The sequence below is a fragment of the Dysidea avara genome, chromosome 5, assembly GCF_963678975.1.
Source record: "Dysidea avara chromosome 5, odDysAvar1.4, whole genome shotgun sequence".
Classification (NCBI taxonomy): Eukaryota; Metazoa; Porifera; class Demospongiae; order Dictyoceratida; family Dysideidae; genus Dysidea; species Dysidea avara.
The window spans coordinates 528,043-553,392 of record NC_089276.1 but is presented as its reverse complement, the minus strand read 5'-3'; the positions used below and the strand labels follow the sequence as shown (position 1 = coordinate 553,392).

The 25,350-nt window shown below is 39.6% G+C and overlaps 5 protein-coding genes across 6 annotated transcripts; 3 read left to right on the top strand and 2 right to left on the bottom strand.

The window, feature by feature from the left end:
- Positions 1–361: 361 nt before the first annotated feature.
- LOC136256810 (cilia- and flagella-associated protein 57-like) lies at positions 362–7,966 on the bottom strand. The gene is made up of 20 exons (XM_066049848.1): positions 7,444–7,966; positions 6,719–7,050; positions 6,359–6,668; positions 6,163–6,305; positions 5,745–5,910; positions 5,581–5,694; positions 5,310–5,528; positions 5,090–5,263; positions 4,880–5,041; positions 4,493–4,648; positions 4,346–4,439; positions 4,215–4,294; positions 3,768–3,878; positions 2,458–2,631; positions 1,890–2,048; positions 1,399–1,542; positions 1,231–1,347; positions 1,042–1,176; positions 842–991; positions 362–782 (listed from the first exon to the last, which is right to left on the bottom strand). Exons 1-20 carry the CDS (start codon positions 7,906–7,908, stop codon positions 450–452), a joined length of 3,738 nt encoding a protein of 1,245 aa, XP_065905920.1. The 5' UTR covers positions 7,909–7,966; the 3' UTR covers positions 362–449.
- On the top strand, positions 7,956–9,489 carry LOC136256812 (ruvB-like 1). The gene has a single exon (XM_066049851.1). The coding sequence runs from the start codon at positions 8,013–8,015 to the stop codon at positions 9,387–9,389; it is 1,377 nt and encodes a 458-aa protein (XP_065905923.1). The 5' UTR covers positions 7,956–8,012; the 3' UTR covers positions 9,390–9,489.
- Positions 9,337–11,297, bottom strand: LOC136256813 (uncharacterized). Its single transcript, XM_066049852.1, has 4 exons — positions 9,844–11,297; positions 9,630–9,785; positions 9,548–9,580; positions 9,337–9,495 (listed from the first exon to the last, which is right to left on the bottom strand). Exon 1 carries the CDS (start codon positions 11,210–11,212, stop codon positions 10,367–10,369), a length of 846 nt encoding a protein of 281 aa, XP_065905924.1. The 5' UTR covers positions 11,213–11,297; the 3' UTR covers positions 9,337–9,495; positions 9,548–9,580; positions 9,630–9,785; positions 9,844–10,366.
- Positions 9,644–10,378, top strand: LOC136256814 (NADH dehydrogenase [ubiquinone] 1 beta subcomplex subunit 9-like). Its single transcript, XM_066049853.1, has 4 exons — positions 9,644–9,791; positions 9,870–10,107; positions 10,164–10,219; positions 10,266–10,378. The coding sequence occupies exons 1-4, from the start codon at positions 9,720–9,722 to the stop codon at positions 10,326–10,328; spliced, it is 429 nt and encodes a 142-aa protein (XP_065905925.1). The 5' UTR covers positions 9,644–9,719; the 3' UTR covers positions 10,329–10,378.
- On the top strand, positions 11,295–25,350 carry LOC136256811 (E3 ubiquitin-protein ligase Topors-like). 2 transcript variants are annotated; one of them, XM_066049850.1, is made up of 10 exons: positions 11,295–11,457; positions 11,523–11,638; positions 13,305–13,366; positions 13,455–13,571; positions 14,532–14,605; positions 14,658–14,790; positions 16,237–16,436; positions 23,251–23,361; positions 24,341–24,415; positions 24,465–25,174. In XM_066049850.1, the coding sequence occupies exons 1-10, from the start codon at positions 11,334–11,336 to the stop codon at positions 25,028–25,030; spliced, it is 1,578 nt and encodes a 525-aa protein (XP_065905922.1). In that variant the 5' UTR covers positions 11,295–11,333; the 3' UTR covers positions 25,031–25,174. The 2 variants fall into 2 exon arrangements, with proteins under 2 accessions (XP_065905922.1, XP_065905921.1); XM_066049849.1 differs by having other exon boundaries at positions 11,297–11,457; positions 24,341–25,350.

Sequence of the window (25,350 nt, the reverse complement as noted above, 5' to 3'; positions counted from 1 at the left end):
ATGTTGGGGACAGCATTAGTGAATTTGGGATACCATAACTTCGGGTTATAAATAGGTGTTAACTGTGTCTGATGTAGAACATCCAAGCTCAAAGTTGGAATTTTAATGTTTGCTACACATCTTAGCACATGTTATCCTAGACATTAAGTACAGTAGTCCCTATGTTATACAACCATCGATTATATGAACGTTCTGTTATCACTGTGGAGAAATGACTGTTCTATTAGAGTATTTGAATGTGAATATAAATGAATAGGCTTCTATTATCCGAACTTTGAATTACCAGGACCCATGGTTAAATATGTCCATCTGACTGCTCACTAATAATGAGCACCATATGGATTCCAATCACAAGCTGTAATTAACAAGTTACCATAGATTATTATATACAATACCATATAGCCAGTGAACACTGTTCATGTTACAATCACATCACATGTTACAGATGATTAATGTGTTACTGTCATTGGTTGTTGTACTGGAGGTAACTTGTCCCCACTCTGAGGTCTCCTCACACTTATCTCAAGCTCCCTTATCCTGGTCCGTAACTTGCTGATCTCAGTCTTCTGCATGTCCAGTAGTCGTGAATTGTCAGTTGGTTCAATCCTCCCTAATCCAGTAGGCTTAATTGTGGTCTTAACCATTCCAGTACTATGGTGGTATTCATCAAACCCATTCTTCCTCGCCACATTGAGTAGTGCCTCAAGATCATGTATCTGTGTTCGTGACACCTTTAGTTCTCTACGTAGGTCATTGATCTCTTTAAGAAGTGTCACATTTTCCTACAATACAATCATGAGATGGTAGTGTTGTTTTGCTAAGATAGCACCAGTCAACTGACCTGCATTACTCTAATATTATCAGCACGATGTATCTCTGTGTCCTTAGCTAATTTCTTTCTCAACGATGCCACACTCTTCTCCAAGTGTTCACGTTGTCTCATGTACTCAGTATGAGTATCAGTCTCAGCCGCATGTTCAGCTTGAGATGACTGCACCATCCCATAGGTTAAGACACTCGAGACATACACTGTATACTAACCTGGTCATAATCTCTAAGGTATTTCTTGTACAACTCCTTCATTATTTCCTTCAGTTGTTTAGGCTCTTGTATAAACCTTGTGGTATTGTGTAGGTTAGCCTTGAACCCTTGTATCTCTACCTTTAAGTTGTGTACCTACCACACACACCACATGTAAACTATTCATTGACAGTATGTGTGTCCGTATACTTGTTGTCTCTCATGGTGCATCTCCTTTGTTGTTGCCTTTAGTTTCAGCTCATGATTCTCAATGGCTAGTAACAATGCCTTGTTATCCCTGCTAGACTCCTCCAGCTCTGCCTCCATCTAATATAATAGTAAATTATATTAGGGATCATGGTGTAGTAATCTCTGTACCTTTCTGATCTGTTCCTTCATCTCTTTGATCTCATTCTCACGTGGCTCCATCTGTCTCTTCAATTCCTTGATCTTGTAGTCTAGTACAAACTTGAACTTCTCCAGCTCTTGATTCTTCTTCTTCAGGTCATAGATACGTTTCTCCTACACCACACAAGTGTAGTAACAATAAGTGTGACATGCCAATAGCCCAATCACTGTATATGTACGATGTATTTAATTTTTGGGGATCAACAAATTTCAGCATTTTCACACTTTTATTTTTGAGGATCACTTGTGTTTCACTGAGAAAGCATAGAGTAACCCTAATAATTGTTAATTTTCAAGGATGAAAATTTTGCAGACAGCCAAGCAACTGTGAAATTCACGAAAACATCTTTCAAAAATTTGTGCATAACAGTACTCTAGTAGAACGTATAACTGTAAACAAAATACTCTAATAAAACAGTCACTTATAGTGTTCTGATAATTATAAAATTGAGGTGGTGTACCTTATCTTGGATGGTATCATCACGTTCTTGTATCTCCTTCTTCAGTCCATCAATATCATTTTTGAGAGAGGTGATGATGGAGTCTCTCTTCTTCACTTCACCTTGCAGCCTTGTGATGTCTGCCTTATGCTCCTCTATGTCATTCTGAAGACTTAACACCTACAACAAGTCATGTGAGTGATATTCTAATATGAATGACTAGCTTAAGGTAATTAGCTTAAATCATTTTACATAACTAGTGAGTGCTTGTGTCAAAATGTAATAAATGTTAGCAGGAGGGCCAATGACTGGTAGCTACTGGCATAGACACATTGTAGTGACCAGATGTCACAAACTATGTACAAGCCAGGCCCTTTTGTGACACTTATAAAATAGTTAATTGTGGACTTAAGACAATTAACGCATGTGTTTAATTTCAGCACCATAAGATTATTATTACTCCAACAGCACACACTAACTATAAAACACTCTAATTGAACAGTTATATTCTAGCTTGTAGGAAATTGTTTAGATAATTACCAGGTGTAATAATTGTGGCCATTGTTACATAATACCAGATGATAATTACCTTCTTTTTCATAATGCCAGCATCTCCCTTCAGTTTCATATTATCTTCTTTCTCTTGTCTTAACTGTCGCTCATATCTGTTCTTCAGCTCAAGAATTTCCCTGTCAGTATCTTCCTCAATTTGTCTCTGCATCTCATCACTCTCTCTTTGTTGTTGTCGTTGTTCATCATGAGCCTGTAGGTACATTCACGTTGAAATTTTAAATAACTCATGAATGGAACGACATAAAGACTTAAATGTGGCTCACTTGCAATACTAATTGACATGCTAAAAGGTTCCTAATTACAATTAGACATGACACTTCAAATTTTATGTAGTTCCAAAAAGGAAGCCTTATAAGTAGGTATCTGGTAGACCTTCAGGTTGCATTTATTTGCAGCAGAAAACTTCATTGCTCAGGCATCACTTAATGTGAACACACACACACACACACACACCAGGGGCGGATCCAGGGAGGGTCTTTGGGGTCTTGAGACCCCCCCTTCAGGTTGAACCTCGAACAGGAAATCTAAGACAGAAAGTGCACGGAGGAAAACAACAGATCGTGAAAGATCGACATACCCTAATAGAGCAGCCCCTAACTGTTTGATATAGCATCACGTGATGATAGCTCACGTGATACGGATTGTTTAAGTTCAGTAAATGGCGGAAGACACAGGCTTACTGTGCGTAGAAGAGCTGGCAGCTTTGGTCAATATGGGCACGTGATATCACTCGGCTGTTCTTGAGACCTCACCCAGAAGACACAGAATCCCGGGCCCCACACTCGACAGTATGAATTACAAAGTGACACAGGAGTTATGACACAGGAGTTAGCTACTTCAATAGTTCTTCAACTTGTTCAGGAAGACCAACTTCACTCACACTTGACTGCACTTGCACAAGGTTCACTTTTGGTGCCACTTCTGCGAGGGTGCCAGACGGAAAGTAAGAAATGTGATTGAAACTCTGGTGCGATGAACAAGTGATCCATCATTCGTCATCACTATATACTGTGTGCCAGGAAGTTGTGTATGTAGTACCAAGAGTAGTACGCTATAAGTCTACAATAGCATAGTATAGCAATAAGCTGCACAAACAGCAGTGTAGGTTTCCAGCTAGTTATAGCTAGATATACACATCGTGCTTGTTATGCCTAAGGGCACATTTTATGTATGAATGCTACGTACAGCCGTAGGCCGAATGTACTGAGTTGAATAATTATGTGGGGGGTTACCCTCCACCCAGCTCAGAGACCCCCCTCTTGAAAAATCCTGGATCCGCCCCTGCACACACACACACACACTATAGCAGGTGGTATAGTAGCTAACCTGTTCCAATTGTTGTCTCATTTCCTGTAGTTTCTCCTGATAGAACTCTGTTAGCTCAGCCAGTGCAGTTTCCTTTGACTCTGCCATCTCCACAAGTTGTTTCTCATAATCCTGTAGAAAATAGCGATCAGTGACTGTGTATAGTGACCAGTGACTGTGTATAGTGACCAGTGACTAAATATTTGCTATAGATTTGTGTGAGCACCAATTAAAATTTGAAATAACGACATCTTTGTGCGAAACAAGTTACACAGTTTGTTATACTTTTCAATGATAGATTTTCAAGGATTACAAAATATTCAGTAAAGAAGAGCATATTAATTTTTGAGCGATAAAATAACTATCATTAATAGTGGAGGTTTCCTTATATTTCTTCTAGCCACGTGTTAATTTTGTGACAGAAATCTGATTAGCTCTTCATTCCTCCCCAGTTCCACTATTACATACCTCTTGTAACTTCTGACTACGAGCTTGTAGCTCCTGGTATTTCTCATACTCAGCCATCAATTTCTGATTGTTAGAGTTCTCTGTATATCATCAATATGACACTACACCATTATGATGACCTATCAACTTACCAATCTCCTGTAACTCCTTACTGTGTCTCTCCATAGTAGCATGCATGTCATCTTCATGTTTAACAGCTTCCTTCTCCTTTTCCATTGATAGACTCTATAATATACAATCAATGTATTGAGCTCCTGGTAGCATATGCTAGCCCTTACCTCATTTTTACTTTTCAAGTTTTCAGACTCATTTACAAACCCCTCAGACACTTCTCTTAACTTCTCAGCATGGCTCATATCCTTTAGTCTTAACTGATACTCATTTTCCATCTTCAACTCATCAACTCTAGTCTTCAGTTCTGCTATTGCAGCATTCTAATAGTGATATGATTAATATGTGATTGTGTGGAGTTGTTTAAAACAGTCTTCCACAATCATCTGATTTTTGAAAGATCATAATAATTATTAAAATGAAATTTTCCTATTTATTGTGTTGTTGTAGCTCACTTTTCAAAACCAATAGCTGTTCCTAATCTGTAGCAATTATGAATTATCAAAATTGACTGGGTGTGGAAGACCCGTTTCTCACTAGCATAGAGACATTACCTTCTCCTCTAGGTCAGACTTGGTGATCAAGATCTCCTCAGCATATGATATGTCTCTGTCCCTCTTCAAACCACGAGCTTCTTTATCTTGTGTTCTGAATATGAACAATGATCCATCTTCTCCAGCTGAGAACAAATATTGATCATCGTGGGATAGCTTGATCTGTGTTGACAGCAGCTTTATCACAGAGCTTGACATCAAGTAACTTACCCTACTGACAGGACCAGCATGGGTAGGATATTCAAGATGGTCACTACTATCAGTTAACGGTACTCTGATGGTCCTTATTGTGCCGGCTGATGTGCCAGTAAACATCATACGACCTGACATTGACATGCACACTTGTGTCAACACCACGTCACCACTGCTGATTTGTCGCAGTATCTGTATGATCAATGTATTATCAAGATCATCAAGATGTATTGCTCACATTAGCATCAGCTAAGATGATCTCCTTCAGAGTATGATCAGAGCCGACAGCATAGGTTGATCTCAGATCTGATGACAGTGCAACACAACTGTAGGCACAGGTCTTCAGCACACACTCCTTCTCTCGTCGACATTGTAACACGTTCCACTCATAGATGGCACCATCCATACTACATGATATGACTGAAGTGTCATCTGGACTCCACACCAGGCACCGTACCTGTAACACACTATGTAACAAACCACCTCTACGTCCCTTATACACCATATACCTTGCCATTATGGCCTTTAAGGTTGCCGACATTTTCAAATGCGTAAGTGGAGAACAGTTGGATTAAGTTAGTACTAACAGCAGCAAACAAGTGTCCTCCATTACTGAATGTACACTAGAGCAGACCAGGTCACTATTACACAACATGACGGTAGGGGTGTGTACCTCACGACAACCTCTAATGGCAATCTCCTTGAACACTCTAATATCATCAATTAGGATGTTCAGTAACCTCAACTTCTCACTGAACCCAACTAGTACAAATAGACCACTAGGATGTAGTGCTATACTGTATGCTTCTTCTTGAAATTGTTTGTAGATCTCCAATGAGCTATATGTATGGTAACAGCATAGATACTATAGGTACAGAGTCTATAGTATCTATGGTAACAGTAACACATTGATTACTATATAGAAGACTCTTCATTATCCAAACCTCAAGCAATGATATTGGGATACATGAATTGTTCACATAATATTCATGTATATACAGTTATTCAAATACTCTATATAGTATTCTAATTGTGCAGTCATTTTTAATTTTGAGGGTTGGATAGCAGAGAGTGTACTGAATCATGTGTACTTGTTTTCATAGTTCCAGATCCTCACTGATTTGTCAAGGGAGCAGGTAGCAATAATTGGCTTCCTAGCACACACGTCCATGCCAGTTATTGGACCATGATGGAATGGTTGAGAGAGAAAATCAAAAGTTGCTCCACTACCAGCCTAGGATGTATCACCAAAAACCGTACAATACTACTATTCACTTAGTAATCTACCTTGCCCAATTCAGCTGTGGACACAGCAAGATTGTAAAGTTGTTGAGAGCTTGTGGCACAAATGACATTCTCCTCAGAAGAACTCAGAGCAAGACTTAGTATATTATGATTAGTTAGTTGTGTATTACTAGTTAATAAACTGGTAGGATCTTCCGATATTGTGACCGTCTTTGTCCTCTTGTATGTACTCTTGTCATCTCCAATTTTATCAAACAAATGTAGTGTACCACTACCACCAGAACATATAAACCCCTTAGAGTAGCTGACTATTGCATCCACTCTCACCAGTTCTTTAACCATTGTATCCAGCCTGTAGTCTAATAATACAGCCACAATACATTATACATGATATGATCATACCCTTCTGTTTGTTGCTGTGAAGCTGGACGTGAGCCACCTAATCGAGAACTAGCCCGGGAGCTAACTCTAGAGCCTTGTTTGGATGTTTGTTTCCTCATCACAGACACTTCATACTCATGTTTCAAGTCTCCTACTTCATATAGTTGTACTTTCCCTGACTCAGCACCTAGCAGCAACCGATCCTCTGACACCCATGCATGGCACAGGTAGTTCAGGGGCTCGTTCTTCTGAAATGCAAATTGTTTTAAGCTGCCCTCATTATAACGAAGCAGTTTGAATATCCCATCACCCACTACACAAATCTGAGTGTTGTCTTGAGGATTGAAGGATATCTAATGACATGTGTGTAATAATAGAGTATTTCATATGTTTACAAAAAAATGTATATATATATACAATTAATACTGGGCTACTTACTATGTTGTTTGTATTGAACACTTTCCTAATTAGCAGACGCAAGCCAGAAACCTTAGATCAGATTATCAATTATTGTGGGTACACATTATAACTTGCAAAGGTGGTCCCTAACGATACATACATGCATGCATCAGATCATCAGTTGGAGGACATGAGCCAGCATTTACTGTGATGTAATTTGGGGTAATGAGGTGCAGTACCCCTAAGAATTAATGTATTGTACTGTGAGTATTCAGTATAATACATTGAGTGAGTTGGATGTTATGTATTATATCACTACTGGCTGTGAATGGTGCACAGTGGCTGACCTGGTGTATTGTGTTGGTTTGTTGAGTTGCAGTTTTGAATGTGGCCATCATCTTGGACTTCTCCCATCCCCAGTAAACTAATATCCAGTCTGGTCGACCTCCCTGAGTGATCAGGTACTTGGAATCTGGTGAAAAAGCTAAACTGGTGAACTCCTGAGCTTGTGACTCTGTATAAGTGAGGGTCTTGCGTTTCCTCGATGAGGTCAGGTCGTATATGGCGACCACTGGCTTCTCACCCTTCTCTGCCACAGCAGCATACCTCTTGTTAGGACTGATAGCTAGAGCAGTGATGCCTGACCCCGTGGCGGAGCATTGTATCAGTTTTTGTGTTTTCTGGTCCACATTGTACGAGACACAATTAGAGCCAACTGGGTAGACAATAGTCTGCTCGTCCAAATAATGAACACTGCCCGATACACCACCAGTTATCCCAAAAGCGTATTTGGTTTGTACACTAGCAAGCATCGTGTTCCACCGGTTGTTATTTCGCCATCTTGTGCGTTACCATGGTATTAAAAAATTAACATCCTTGTACTAGCGCATGCGTGATACCGACCTCGCGATTCAAGATGCCTGGGATGAAAATAGAAGAAGTTAAGAGTACGACTAAAGTGCAGAGAATAGCAGCACACTCACACGTTAAAGGATTAGGATTAGATGAGAAAGGCGCTGCCGTACCAATATCTGCCGGCCTCGTGGGTCAAGAGGCCGCCAGAGAGGCGTGCGGGATTGTTGTAGACTTGATTCGTTCCAAGAAGATGGCGGGAAGGGCAGTATTGTTGGCTGGACCACCAGGAACTGGCAAGACTGCACTGGCACTAGCTGTGGCTCAAGAGCTGGGTCCAAAGGTGCCATTCTGCCCCATGGTGGGTAGTGAGGTGTACTCATCTGAAGTTAAGAAGACTGAAGTGCTCATGGAGAACTTTAGGAGGGCAATTGGGCTTCGTATCAAAGAGACGAAGGAAGTCTATGAAGGAGAAGTAACAGAATTGACACCATGTGAGACAGAGAATCCTATGGGCGGTTATGGCAAGACAGTCAGTCATATCATTATCGGCCTGAAGACGTCTAAGGGCACCAAACAGCTTAAGCTTGATCCATCCATCTACGAGAGCCTCCAGAAAGAGAAGGTCCAGACGGGTGATGTGATTTATATTGAGGCCAACAGTGGTGCAGTGAAGAGACAAGGCAGATCAGACACATTTGCCACAGAGTTTGACCTAGAGGCTGAAGAGTATGTACCACTACCAAAAGGAGATGTACACAAGAAGAAAGAGGTTGTCCAAGATGTTACTCTACATGATCTTGATGTTGCTAATGCTCGTCCTCAAGGTGGTCAGGACATAATGAGTATGATGGGTCAATTGATGAAGCCTCGTAAGACAGAGATCACAGATAAGCTGCGGAAGGAGATCAACAAGGTAGTCAATCGTTATATTGATCAAGGGGTAGCAGAATTGGTCCCTGGTGTCTTGTTTGTGGACGAGGTACACATGTTGGACATTGAGTGTTTCACCTACCTTCACCGAGCATTGGAATCAGCTTTATCGCCCATCGTAATCTTTGCTACCAATCGAGGCAACTGTGTCATACGTGGCACTGACATTATCGGGGCACATGGAATGCCTCGGGATCTGATGGATCGTATTACTATTGTACGTACCCTGCCCTATGCCCAGGAGGAGATGGGACAGATACTGAAGATCAGAGCTAAGACTGAAGGATTACAAGTTGATGATGAATCATTTCAAATGCTCAGCCAGATTGGGTCAAAAACAACACTGCGATATTCCATACAACTTCTTACTCCAGCTAATGTACTAGCAAGGATTAGTGGCCGTGATACAATCACACGTGATGATGTTGACGAAGTAAATGAACTGTTCTTCGATGCCAAGTCATCAGCCAAAATGTTGGCAGAACATGAAGATAAATACATGAAATAATCAAACACTAACTATGTACGTGTAGATGGCTGATTTTATTATAAGATGTTGTACAATGATAATAATGCATTAGCAAGATAAGTTACTCTTCTTTTCTAAATAGTCTCTGCAGGGATACAAGCAAAATACAACAAAATTCAATAGGGTAGGTGACTAACCTCTGGATACTTTGGGGGCGGTACTGGTCTTCGCTGTAAAACATTGTTAACATGATCTATCTATACTGTTTGGGTTATTTACCTCTAGGCTTTGTGATAAGAAGAAAAGTCCCGTAGCCATTACACCAATGACAGAAGCTACAATGGCAGTATTCCGTTTCCAGTTACGTGGATGACACCACCATCCGCCTGCAGGCGACCATACATACTTAGGATAAGCGAACCTCTTCACACCTCCCTAAAGGTACGATAGTCGTGCTCGTTACGTGCATTCAATCCGAAATTCAATTACCTACCATTTATGTTGGTGTGCACTATTTAGAATTACTTGGCTATGGCGACCAATTTGACTCACGCGCAACGAGTTACGCGACTGTACAGACGCAGTCTTAAACACCTGTTGTCGTGGTGTGTGGACAGGGAATATTGGAGACAAGAGGCGTTGCAATTAAGAGACAGATTCGATGTAAACAAAGACGTTAGCTTAAAACTAGGCACTTTGTTGTTGGAGGAGGGCGAAAGAGAATTTGAAAAGAAGAAGCATCCTAACCCTTACACATGTAATGACAGTATAGTCAAGTATAGCTGCCAAGTGCGTTACTGTTGTTTTTAATAGTACCAACTGCTCCAGGTGGATGTATGTGGGAGAGATATAGTCCCCCACCTCCTCACGTGAGTGAAACAGGCTAAAGTAGACATGTTGTGAAGTCTGTAACAGGTTCTTCAAATGACTTCAGAAGAAGAGGAATGGCTCCGAGAGTGGAATAATGTTAAAAGTTGACATTAAACAATATTTCACATACATACACAATTATATAATTAGTAAAGGAAGGGTATCAGTGCTTTTCTGTGGTGGGGGTATTCAATAAAGTGTTCACGGTACCACTGCAAGTTGTGTCGAGATCGTGCAACAAATGTGGCACAAGTAAACAGCCACCATACCAAGCCAGCTAGTGACCAGGTCAGTATTGTCCATCCTCCCCATTCTATCATCTCACCAAGATAATTGGGACAAGAAATATAGTTGAACAACAAGCCATGTGGAATCTGGTAACCCTGTTCACCCGACTTAGTACGAAGACTTCGTAACTTCCAGTCAGATGCTCTGTTAATAATGTACCCAACCACAAACAAGATGACACCAATAATAAATCGAGGGTCGTAATAATAACCACGATAATAATGTGTAGATCCAATCCAGTCAGCGTTAATAAAGAAATACAATGCATTTGGTAAGAAGGTTCCCAGGGGGATTAGCAAAGGTACAGTCTTGTCTGAGTATCTTGTAATCAATGGATGGATAAGACCTCGGTGTAGATAATGTAGCTCAAATAAGCAATACATTACTATGTTTTCTGCTTCATCAAAATGTTCTCCTAACAAAAAATAAATCAGAGAAAATCCTATCACTCCCAGCACACCATCTGCTCCCACGTGAGCTATCCTTTGAGGTACCCTACACTTACTAGATTTGGTGTTATCGTGTTTGCCATAAGGTGCCGGCTTGAACGCCTGACTAAGGTAAGTGATCACTGCCAGTATAAATCCAGCTATAACTAATCCGTAGTGTACCCAAAATCGCGCCTTCTCATGATCAGGCGAGAAAAATGTCCAGGGTAATATCTGTGATATGCTATCAGTCCTGGAATCACTTCCATTCGTCATATTCGGCGAGATATTCGGTAGGTGATTACTTCAGGCACACAACCACAATCGATTGTAAATGCTTTCATATATGGGCGCGATGTTATATCAGGGGCAGCGCATGCGCGTGGTGTGAATTAAAATGGAGGACGAGAAAAACAGTTCGGATGAAAACGTGGCACCAGCAGCGAAAGCGGTAGAGGCAGGATGTCCTATATGTCTTGAAAGTTTTAAGGACAAAGCGTTTGTTGATGTTTGTTTTCATATCCTTTTTCAATAACGAATTTGTAACGTCATGTGACACGTTTTATTCTTAACAATGCGCCACATACCTTTTGTTACTCCTGTATCCTACAATGGGCGGACGTGGTGAGCAGTTGCCCCATGTGTAAAGCACCGTTCAAGAGTATTATCCATAATGTCCGCAGTACAGACAGTTATGACCAGGTAATACTGTGTTGTGTATGTTAGCACCTGTCATGTGTGACCAGACCTCTATCTCATCTCAGTAGATGTAGTGAGGGTGAAATTCCAGGCAGCAGAAGGTTGCACATTTCCGCTGAACTATGGTTGATTGATTTTACTGACTAGCATTTACCAGTGAACAAGTAAACAGAAAGAAGCTATCGATTAGTTTCGCGTGCCAGACAGTTTGTGTGGGGGTGGTAAATAAACTGTCTGATCACTGTTGCACACTTTCCGTGAAGTCACTGGAATGCAATTAGATTACATTACGGTATTGTTTTGCGCCAAGGATGATGTAATAGTCGTTCCAATCACATCTGTGAGTAGACTAAGACGATATTTGTACTGATAATGTCCTGTTGACGTATTCGAAATATTGCTGAACGTTTTTCTTGACAATTCCGCCGTTTCACTAATACGTAGTCAATCATAATCGTTCTTATACCAACGCTTTTAAGAGCCCTGTACTAGGGAAACAAAGATCCTAAGTCCATGGCGTTGTTAAACTTTCAAAAAAAATCTGTAGCCGAGATTCAGTTCTTTATTACACTAAGAATTTGAATTATTAGTGTTTGTTTCATCACAGAGTCTGTGAAGTGATCTGATTGGCTCTGCCAACATTCTGGCAGTGGTCACAGAATGTGTGCAACAGTGACCAGACGGTTTATTTGCCACCCCCAAACAAACTGTCTGGCACGCGAGACTAGCTATCGATAGCCTATTGAGCACATGACTTTGTCTTTGAAGACATGTATATCAATGATGTTAGGAATAAAAGAAGATAGCTCTAGTTTCTTCAAAACAAGTAGACAAGTTGCATATGTCAAGTGTGTTAGGTTGTGCATTAGTATAGCGGCACAACCAAAAAATTGTACACTTTTTCATAAAGCCATGAAACTTCCCACACAAATAGTAGTCCTCAATACATGTATTTTCAGATATAGTGCCATCGCTGATTAGACCTTCGGCAACTTTTACTGCCATTTTTGTCTTTAACTCCCTGAGGCAGTAATTAACTTGTTAAAACATGGTACCAAATAAAAGATCTTGTTGATAGAAACAATTTGGTTTTTATTTGAAGTCAATAGGTGATTTCATTCTTAAGTTATGAATATTTTTATTAGCTGCAAAATTTGATAAATTTATGCATAATTGTCTTCCCACAGGTAATTCACACCTCGAGGGCAGGTAAATTTATCAAATTTTGTAGCTAGTAAAAATGGTCATAACTTTGTACTGAAATCACGTATTGAAAACCAAGTTGTTTCTATCAGCAAGATCTTTATTTTGATACCATGTTTTAATAAGTCAATTACTGCCTCAGGGAGTTAAAGACAAAAATGATCAATTTTCTGTACAAAAATGGCTATAAAAGTCACCAAGGGTCAACTCAGCGATGGCACTATATCTAAAATTACATGTCATGAGGAGTTCTAATTATGTGGAAAGTTTCGTGGCTTTATAAAAAGGTGCACAATATTGCCAATTTTGGGGGCTATGCTGCCATACTACATGTAGAGGTAATAGACTGCAACTTTTTTTTGCTTGCTTTGTTTGTGATAGTGTTTCGTGTTGTATGCGTGGTCCCAAGGTGGAGGGGAGCCAAATATATTAGATGTGTGCTAATATATTACTTTGTTCACTGTAGCATGATATCAAGCCCAAGCCAGTACTAGTGTCACAGGAAGTCAGTCTAGCAGAAGCAAGGAGGTAACATTATCATATTTGGAATAAACTTGATGTTATTAATAGTAGAGTATCTGGTGACTTATTATCCTCCCCCCTGTACTGGTAAAAGGTTCTGGTATCGCACTACTCGGTTGTCATCATCCAAGAAGAGCCGCACGAAGAGCAGTCCTTCTACTAAACGGAGTGTACCAAAGGGACGTAATATTTCTGCAGAGAAGAGGCGCAGGTAATCAATCATGCATGCACACACATGCAGGAACCATGGCGCTCATGAGCTGTGTATGTAGATCAGACTTGGGGTCAAATACATGAGTATTTGTATTTAATTGCAATTGAATACAAATTTTGAGTAATTGCTTAGAAGCTGGATATATATGTATTTGTAATTAAATACTTTCCTAATGTATTTAAATACTTACAATTATTTCAAATACTTTTAACAAAATAAGATTGTAAAATTAACTGAATCTTTGATCATAAGTGATGTCATTTGAATATCAGGAGTCAGAACCCCCAACCAAGAAAATGACATTTTCAATGATTTGATAGATGAGACAGTAACTTCCAATACTATTATTGCCCCCAATAACATCACTTTAATGGTCGAAGAATATTTGCTATCACCATGCTTACCACAAGAGAAGGATCCACTTAAGTTTGGAAACTAAATGTTCCAACTAGCAATCCAATTTTTGTGTGTGCCAGCTTTGTATGCATCCTTTTTTAAATCAGAGAGATGCAGTCTAACGGATAAAAGATTGATGTTTATTAGATGCAATCAATAATGCACAATACACATACACCCCTATAGAGCTAGCATGTTGCCTTAAAATTTATTAACAGTAGTTATAGTAGTAATAACAAAAATAATAGTATTGTGTGTATAGATTAGAAGATAACATGTGTACAGTGTAGATAGACAATTAAGTGGTTGATTCACTGAGTATTTGACATTGTAATTAAATACTGTCCTGACAAAAGTATTTGCAATCGTATTTGTATTTGGAAAATTTCTAGTATTTGTATTTGTAATTAAATACTATACACCGTATTTGACCCCAAGTCTGATGTAGATACTTGATTTTCATCTTCAGATGAAGTGATCAATGTCCTTTATAGAACATTGATAACTACTAGAGCAGTACTTTATGAGTATAGCATTATCCACATTATATCCTACGTACAGGGCTATTTACGCTGCTAATTTGTGGGTGAAGCCATTCCCAGCACAAGATGGTGTAAAGAAGGTCAGGGAGACAAGTAAGTATGAACAGAGTACCCAATAAACAGTGGTGCCCATGTGTTTGTGTAGCCCCAAAGTTTTTCAAGTCCAATCCAGCAGCATCACACCGGCTGATACCATGGCTGACTAGAGAGTTCAAGGTCATTCTTGGAGAGGAGGACAGCGGCTTTGTTGTTGCTCTCATCAACTCCCTGCTAGACACGTAAGCTATCTATTTTGTTCTTGGGTGATCATACACTGTTAGTTTTTCAACCCACTATCAATCCAGTTTCTGTTTACAGGCAGTCATCATGATGGTATTCATCGAGTCTACTAAACACTTTATCAACTGCAACTCACTTTTCTTTGCAAACCTGAGTTAGCTTATGGTTTTGAAGTTCAACCTAATCTCACGTAGCCAGACTACTACTTTTACTTTGTGTGTGGGTAGGAAAAGGTAGGGTCTGGTACAGAAATCTTTCACTAGTCTTCGGTGAACTTTGATTGGTGATGCCCTAAACTTTTTAACTCTGTACAAGGGATGCATGCGCCATTTACAATAACAACTTTACAAGATGAAATAACTTGTTCTATAGAATCATTATCCACTTATCCCTTTCACGGCTGAATTTCCCGGTGCACTTTACAAGGCACACCCAATCACGCTGTGTAAGCCTCACTGTACACTAAACCACTTGGTTACTATATCTCTATGTCAATGCTGTGGACTAACTATCTTGACTAGGTTGTTTTTGTTTAAGTAAATAAAACCACAAAGTAATTACAAGACAACAAAGCTATAAATACGCTAAAGGCAGCCTTGATAAACAGGCGGCCACAAATAAACTATCTATAAATAAGTGTTACTATGTGTGAAAAAACTACTTCATATTGTCTCCTTACTGAACCATCATCTTCATGGCTGGTTTCTTCGAGTTTTATCACAAATCCAGTGTCACGCATGCGTATGCGCACACGAGTGAATTACGCCACATGTCTGAAAAGCCATCAACAGCCATTTGCCGGTTGTCTTAGCCTATTATAATGATGTATCATTGTTCAAAATGTAACTATCAACTCAAATATAACTGAAACAGTCCTATTTTCGAAAGAAAAGTTTTACTGTAATATACCCGTAATAGTGCATGAACTATACGTTTATCCCAAAAACGGGACCTCTGGGCGTGCCCACTTGGATTGAAGCATCGTTCTATTAAACGCACAATAGAAACGCTAGCGTGTTGGAATTGCACTCGGTGTGTGTTTTATACTGTCGTGCTGGAAAAATCCGGTCACAGCCATGAAAGGGTTAAGGACTAACAGTGTGAAAGGCTAGGCATCTTCATTTAAGCTTTCAGATTGCTACAAAGCAATACAATTAATAAAGGTGCTGGGTTGCCTTTTAACTGGGTTAAGAAGTTTACAGCTTCACCAATCAACGCTTACGGAAGACTAATGAAAGTCTGATCAGGATTTCTATTGTCATTGCACCAGACCCTACTTTTTCCTGCCCACACACAAAAAAATAGTAGTGGTCTGGCTCCGCGAGACTAGGTTCAACCCAGGTTAAGGAGGTCATAAGAACTTTAGGTTAAATATATGGGTTGAACATATTATGAAAAGGGTGATAGAAGGTTGCGGCAGTGGTGACTGATGTGTTCTTTTTCAGTTATGATATCGCTTCACCAGAGTTTGCACAGCAACTGCAACCATTCCTGTTTGAGAAGACAGCTCACTTTGTACATGAGTTTGTGTCATTTGCTCGAGCACCATGTGACATGGTTGCTTATGATGAGAAGGCAGAGTATGATGTTCCCCCTGATGGGGCCCCTCTACCAGAACTGGTCCCTATAGAGAATGATGAACCAGGTGATGTGTTGTGTGTTACTTGTGTTATAGCCAGCTTACTATACAGAATACAATCTTTCTTAAATTCTCCAATGTAGAGGTCTGGCTCCATACATGTTAACAGGTCTGGCTCCATACATGTTAACAGGTCTGGCTCCATACATGTTAACAGGTCTGGCTCCATACATGTTAACAGGTCTGGCTCCATACATGTTAACAGGTCTGGCTCCATACATGTTAACAGGTCTGGCTCCATACATATTTGCCTCTGAAAAAAGGACAACCTGTTTATTGTAACAAAAGAGAAAACTGATATTCATAAGCATTAAATGTGGCAACAAGGACACATCAGTTGCATTTCAACTAGCAGTATGAAAACAAAGTGAACACATAATTTCTTTTGAAATGTGCTATGCAACATCTTTAAACTGACAAAATTTTACCATTATTAGTTGTCAAGTTGAGCCAAACATAAGACTGGTTTTGTCAGACTGGGTCACCCTAGCTGCATGGGCTGGGAGAAAGCTTTATGCAGTAGCTAGACTCTTGCTGGCAAGTCTGCAGGCTAAATTACAATCATATTTGGTACAAGCATAGATTGTTAGTATGAATCATGTGCACCTTTTGTTATCTTACCTTTTGTTTCACAGCTTTGGTAGGGCAAGCATCCGAATACTCATGAAATAAGTTTTAAACGATACCCTCCCAAACCTAAAATGGTATGTAACGGTAGTCCTCTCTATATGGTTCAGCCAGATACCATATATTGAATTTTTTGCAGTACATAATTTTTTATAGTTTTCGCGGTTAGTAAAGCTAGCATGAAATTTTATCACATGAAAATTTATGCGTGTTGACACATGCACCTATTGTACATACGTACTTCAACTCACCTTACTGTAGCTACAGGTATGCTTACAAACAGTACTAATATCATATAGTATGATAGTACTATATAGTAAGGGTTGGTAAGAAATCATATGGTTTCTTGGATTTTTGCACCTTAAAAAATGGCCTTGCAACAAGTTTTACCCAAAAAAATCACCAGGAATACATTAGTACTGCTGTAATGATGCTGTACCTTGGTTAAACGAAGTGAATAGTCGAATGTTTTGATGTACAGTGAGTTTTTTAAAAAATTGAAATTGACCTGTATTTCATTTGCCTGCCTGCCTGCCTGCCTGCCTGCCTGCCTGCCTGCCTGCCTGCCTGCCTGCCTGCCTGCCTGCCTGCCTGCCTGCCTGCCTGCCTGCCTGCCTGCCTGCCTGCCTGCCTGCCTGCCTGCCTGCCTGCCTGCCTGCCTGCTGTAAGACCCGGTTTTGCTAGGTGTACGGCTCCAGAAATTTCAGACAGCTAAGGTAATGACGACGGATTCACGAATCTGTTGTTCCAATTACGTTCTGTCCACTTCACCATGCTGTTTGCTTTCATCATTCATCCGTTTCTTTGTTCTTCTCGAAGGATAATTAATAGTTGCGGCGCGTACTACAACCCAAACACCTGAGTATGTCGAGGAGTACGTGTGCGCAAGATGAGGGTGAATGGGTGTAGTACCCAAGCAGTTGTCTCTAGCATTTATTAATGCTGGGTAGTTGTTTAGTTTTTTGTAAGGTAGCTAGCTAATAATGTCTTTGAGGGGCGGATCCACCTTGGGATTTAGACTTCTAAAAGTGAGGGTTCCACTCTTAATGGTGGGCACTCCAGCGATGTTTTACTGTAAATCATCGACATTTAGGCCATTAGAAATGCAGCTGAAGCCTTTAACAGTTGCTTTAAAAAGACAAAGACCATAATTATTTTAGAAGCGCTTATTGCGTACGTAGGTAAAAAGATAGCTGCTTCAAGTGATATTTATAGTATGTAGAAAACAAATAGAGTATAATATAGCTAGCTAGACAAAAAAGTAAACAAACCAGCTATTTTTCTTTTAAAAAATTAAGTTTTAAGAGGAAGTAGGGATTGGTATACTATAAATGCTATAATAGAATAAATAAAGAGTATAATATAGCTAGCTAGCTAGCTAGACAAAAAGTAAACAAACTAGCTATTAAAAATAATGAAAAATTTATAAGAAAGTAGGGATTGGTATAATGTAAATGCTACAACAAGTAAGGAAACAAGCTCAAAAATGTACGTGAGCTGAAATGAGAAATGCTCCAGCAGGTAAAAAGTAAGGAAGCAAGATTAGATGACTACTTGCTATAAGACACACTTTTATCCCTACTTTTGGCTAATTCGATGGTCTCATTTCAAGATGCTAGCCAAAAGTATAGGGATTAAAGTGTGTCTTATTTTAGCAAGTAGTCGTCTAATCTTGCTTCCTTACTTTTTTCTGCTGGAACATTTCTCATTTCAGCTCACGTACATTTTTGAGCTTGTTTCCTTACTTGTAGCATCATACCAATCCCTACTTTCTTTATTTTTTAAATAGCTAGTTAAGATGGGTGTAGCTCATGGAAGAAGCTGGCCTACTGACAAGGCTAGACTATGTCTTACACAGGGATTGTGCTACTTGGTTCAGACACACTTTAGCAATCAGTTTAATGCTTGGAAGTATAATCAATCCAGATCTTTCATAGCCGTACATGGAATCTTCAAATTGAGCAACAGTGATCAAATTTTATTTGGAATTTAAAGTACAAAAATCCTGACAAAGTGTATAATCGTGAAATATAATAAATTTCCAAGTATACGGTAGAGGGTTTAAGCTGTGGTAAATCCAGAACGTTTATGTGAATTGATTTTGTGCATTTAATGAGCTTGACAAAATCGTCATAATTATTTTCAATTATATATTTGTGGTTGTGAATTTAACTTGTACCTATTCGTGAGCAAATTTATGTTTGTTTCACAAGATGCTTCAGATACAAGATATACAGAAAGCAAAGGTTCCAGGTTTATGATATATGGAGACTATAGTGAGAACATGTACAGTCACAGTGTTCTATTGATAACCTAGCAACCTAGTTATGGGGGAACAGTTGTGATATTGGGGTACCACTCGTAGTGCCACAAGTGTTCTATGGTGGCAGTAAAATGATCTGGGGAAACCACTTGTAGAAGCTGTACCAAGTCTTAGGGACCAGTTTTAGCGTAATAAATAGTGTGCTTTGCATTCTGCGTGTGTGCGTGCGTGTGTGTGATGTCATCAAAGTTCTCATTATCATTGTCAAAAAAAGTAAACAGTAGGAGCTTCTAAGTACCAAAGCCTTGTACTACTGGTAATAGATATGGAATTCTTATGACAGCCAAATTATTAACACTTCCTACAGTGACATCATTTCCTTGTTGGAAATCAATAAGTAAATGAGCACATACAATAGCTAATTGAGGTGGATATTAATCCTTGTGTTTACCATATAACTACTGATAACCCAAAATGTTGTAACCTGAGAGAACTGCTCTTATAGAGATGCTACTACTACAGTTAGCTTCCAATTATCACATCTTACTGTTGTTTCCTCCTTAATATCATTATCCCATTGTAGATCTTATCAATATGTACATATAATAATCTTATATGGCTTGGCTTTTGTAACTCCATTCCATATACCGTACAACAGGAATTTTTGACAAAAGGAAAGGTTGACGAGTTTCTTCGTCCAGAAGTACATGTTTAGAGCTGATTTCTTGATTTTTGCCATCAATACTGATGAATTGTGAATTCTTCAAATTTTTCTTTCGTCAAGATTTCACTTCTCCATTCATTGTAACTAACGTACGTACAACGTTAGATTGTACCTCCCATAATCATATTCTTTTAGACATTCCTATAAAATGAATAAGTGGTTAACTACATGTTGGCCTGGGTGACTGGTCACCCACTGCAGGCTGTCAGCCTAAATGTGTTTGGAGGGAGCAATGTAAATCAATGATCAAAAGTGAGATTTGTAATGCTTGAGGTCTTTTCTGCTAGCAGGTTTCTAACCATTTTAAGAACCTGCTAGCAGGTCTCTTAGTGGATTTTAAGGGTGCTCGCGGCTATTTGAAGCCATACAACATACAATTTTTGTATTGTTGCTTATACTCACATAATGTATAAAATGAATCCATATGCTACTTACGTTGGAAGTGCTTCTCTTTCTCTTCAACACAAACCAAACAGAATTCTTCCAGCCTATACCATTTTATAACTATGCGTAGTTCTTTATGAAGCGCTTAAATCGAAACTAGTCCTCCATTTTTCACAGTAGCGCACTGGAAACCACGTTGAACAAACTTCAGCTTATAACTCACAACTCTATGTTTAGTATTAGTACACAGTGTACATAGAACTTAAGTTAGTACTAAAAGTGTGCTACACCATTCAAAACCTCATGTTCTCGGTGCCGTAACTCATGAAGCCATAACGCTACGGACAAAATCTAAACATAGACCTCTGGAGAATTTATCAGCGAATCTCCCTACAAAATTTGAAGCCTTCACGGCTATCACTCAAAAACTAGTTTTATTTTTAGTAAACATGTGCAAAGATTGCGTGTGCCCAACATTATTGATACAATAACCACACAAATTCCTATTGACTGCAATCACCAACTTTTCAAAATAACATGTCATAAACGCTGTTCTAAACACAAAAAGCTCTGTTTTCTCTTCTTCACACACAGGAACAGCTTCTTGCTCCACCTGGAGTCTCCAAGTCGCTGCCATCATCAGCAGCTTGTAACCCTTGTGATTCCAGCTGGTAACATTGTCCCCTACATAAGCAGCTTACAATTACAATACTAACTACCAGCATACCCTGTCACTCGAGAAAACAAGGCACGAACGCATGTTGCCTACAAGTGAAAAGTGCGTTCACACTTGTTGCCTTAAATAACACTTACTTTTAGATTAATTAATGTTAGTGTAACTGTTGATCCATCAGACAATCATTTGCTAACACTTCAGTGACGATCCAGCCCAGAAACCACATGCGCTATTGCATCATAATTGGCATTACTATATCTGTGTTAAGCAGACATGTTTTGCGCCAGAGAACACGAGGAAGAACATGCTCTTCTTCCTCGTGTTCTCTGGCGCAAAACGTGTCCGCTTAACACTGGATATAGTAATGCCAATTATGATGCAATAGCCGCATGTGGTTTCTGGGCTGGCACTTAAACGGCTTCAAATACCTGCGAGCACCCTTAAAGACCTCATTATCCTCCAAAGATCAAAGCATATTATGCATACCATTTTTAAAGGGATTTTAAAGACTCCTTTGCTTCTAGTTGGTTAACTGCCCTTCCTCTGCTGGAGTACGGATTTGCCTTGCACAAATCTGCTTTTCAAGATGCCCTTGCATTGTGTTATGGTTGGTCTCCTCTTAGGGCTCCTTCCCTTTGTGCTTGTGGTTCCTCTTTCTCTGTAGAGCACGTGCTGTCTTGTCAAGGGTAGACTCCCTTCTTTGAGACACAATGATATCAGGGACCTTACTGCTTCTCTATTGGCTGAAGTTTGTTATCAGGTCATTGTTGAACCTGAGCTGCAACCTGTCTCAAATCCAGATGAGTACTCTCTACCTACTTCGAATACTCAAGATGGCGCTGGTCTGGTTGTTGCGATGAATGGGTTTTGGGGTGGTCAATCAGAGAAATGCTTTGTCGATGTCAGAGTTTTCAATCCTTATGCTGCCTCAAATAAGTGCTCTTCACTGTCTGCTGCCTATAAATAACATGAGAACATCAAACGGCATGTTTATGGCCAACGTATCCGAGAAGTTGAACACACCTCATTCTCTCCCTTGGTTTTTTCCACTACTGGAGGTCTGGCTCATGAAGCCACTATCTCACAAACGTCTGGCTTCTCTTTTGTCCAATAAGTGGGACTCAGTTACTCTAGGCTGGCTCTATTGCTGTCTCTGCGCTCTGCTATTGCCTGTATCCTTGGTGCTCGGTCATCATCTGGTCACTTTGACAGTACTCCACGTCCAATGGATCTGGTTAGGGTGGAGTTACGTTTAATGAACTGATTTACTGCTTGAGCTTCAAGTTTTATTTACTGTACTTGTGTGTTGTATGTACAATTTTATACTTTGTATCATTCAAAAAAAATTTTATCACTCAAAGATCAAAGGATTTTATGCATATCATTTTCTAACAACAGTTTAATCCCCCTATCAGAGTCGGGAGTCGGCACAAGACTATCAATGAAGCGAGGTGATATCAAGATCAGTTATAACGTCCCAAGATCAGTTAGACTATCAATAACATTTACTAATGTTTAATATTGTAGACTATCAATAACATTTCAAGATCAGTTATATCAAGAGTAAATAATGGTTATATTCAATACTGCAGTTACTCTAATAAAACAGTCAGATACAGCTGAGGTATTGGCATCTCTTCAAGTGAACTACTGGTCTCCTTTAACTCTGCAATAAGCACAGTGCTGCCAAAATTTTGGAGAATTTTTCAGAATGTTTGCTGCATAGATGTGACATTTTGTGTTATAGCTATTTGAAGCTATTTTATTGTAGCTTCTGAGGTTGCATCTCAGCCCCTCCCCCAAGATCATGATCATACTGCTGCATTTATGTTGTGCCCATTGCATGTCATGGAGATACATAATTGCAACTTCTAGAGACTAGTGAGCTTTCTGTTATTCAGCAAAGTTTAGCCAAAATTGTTACCACATTAGTTTGCTTAAAGTGTCGTATAACACCCTCTGTTAGCCTAAACTTGCCTCTAGCAAATATGTTGTGAACATGGGTACTAGAATGCAAACTATATCATGTTAACTTTGCTAGAACTCAAATGACAGGCTGTAATGAACTTAGTCACCTATAGCTACAGGATGTTAGCTACAAGTTTATGTGTACACGTCAGTACATGTTGTTGTTCTAACCTTGTAGGACCATCAGGGCTGAATCAGAAATATTTTGATGAGGCAGTGCAGGATGGTAAGAGAGTTGACAATAGTCCAACAATGAAACAACATTGTGATGAAGATGATGATAGTGGTAGTAAGTGTTGAGTTGTAGCACCACTCTGTTATGGAGACCTTGGTACAATGTCCTTAGTAGTGAGGTGTTCAGGTCCCATGTGTACTTGATAATCAGGACACTTGTCCTTTGTATTAGTGTACACCCTTTTAACCCTTAAAGTCACACGCAATTATTAATAAAAGTACACTGAAAACCTGTAGGTCGATATTTTGGCTGTTATGCATGACTAAACAAAGCGCTGTAACTTCCGTACAGTAAGTGCTAAGGCTACGCAATTTGTACCATTCTATCTGTGATGTAATAAGGAATAAAACAGTACCTAGGGTTTTACCCTTTGGCAAAGCATAAGGCCAAAACTCACCGTGAATTCAAGCCATCACAAAATACAAAAACAATTCATTACATACTTTCAGAAAACGGTTGATAACTACTTCACAGTGTGTCCTATGAAATTCTGGTAAGGACCATTAGATTCTCCATTCAATGATGAATCACGCCATATAAAGCTCATGTGAGTCAAACATTTTTATAAATGGCTACCGATGCAATACGTGTGAAGTAATAGGAAATACAATTGCCATTCTTCGTGGCATCATAACAAGTGAGTGATTGTTGTTACAACAATTGTTTATACTTGTCTAAGTAGCCGAATGAATAAACTTTCCATTGATATAAGGTTTTCAGTTAATGACATCAGACAAGCTTGTCTGTGCTGGCTGTTTAGAAGCCATTCTTTAAGCATGTGTTACTCATAATATTCATGTTTAAAAAAAAAAAAAACGGCTGAGTGACTTTAAGGGTTAAACCCATGTAATACATGTACTACACAGAGGCATGTATATAAGTGGTATGTGTATTGACCATTGCTCTGCTACATTGGATATTTTGTATAACAGCTCATGTACACACAGATTGATGCACTAACTTGCTACGTACATAGCACTCATGCAGTCTATGTTTGAAGTAACAAGGTGATTGTGCGTATTGTTGTGTGTAGGTGTTAGCAGTCGCCATGACAAGGATCAAGAGAAGAAGCAGGTTGAGACGAGGGGAGATAAGAGCACGGTTCACAGTAGGGATAATGATAACAGATCTCGTTATGATGGCTCTTCATCCCACAGACAGAAGTATTCTGAGCGCCATGACAGCAGAGACCGTCGCCATGACAGCAGGGATCATCGAAATGATAGCAGGGACCACCGACGTGATGAAAAAGATGGTAGACGTAGACACAGTCACTTACATCGTAGTGATGGTTACCGACGTCGTAATTATTCCTCTGGTAGTTCAACAGAGAGACATTCTAAGAGAAAACGAAGATACCGATCTCCATCATCAGGTTCTGATAGGGGTCATGGTAGTAAGTACTCTAGAGGTTCTGACAGATACAGTAAGCATTCTAGAAGGAAAGATTCCTCCTCAAGGAGTGGTCACAGAAGGAATTCAAGCAGTGGTAAAAGGAAGCATCGCCATTACAGCTCTGACAGTGGCAGCAGTAGGTACAGCTCTCCCACAAGACACACCAGTAACAAGAAGGTACGTAGTAAGGAAAGGAAAGGAAGTCCAGCTCCCACTAAAACAGAAGCAGCAGCACCAGACAGTGTGGAACAGGCACCTGATGAAGTGCTGCAACAGGAACTGGTCAATCTTGAGGAGCAGATTAACGTGGACAAGAAGATGTTGTTAAAGAACTTGCTGCGTAAGGAACGACTGGCACTGTTACATGATTCAATTGATAAAGAACAACTTGATGAGGACGAAAGTCTTAATGTTAGCGATAACAAGCTAAAAGAAGAACTACAGCATCTCGATGAAGCCATTACTACTGGCAAGACCGCATTGATAAGTGTCATGAAACGAATCAGCAGTACAGACAGTACTCATGATGCTACTGAACAGTGATAGTGTATTTAGTATTGTTGTATTGTACCTGGAGTTGATGTAACTCTGCTAGCTGCACACCAGTCAACTATATATTCACAAGATCACATTATATGATCCAACGCA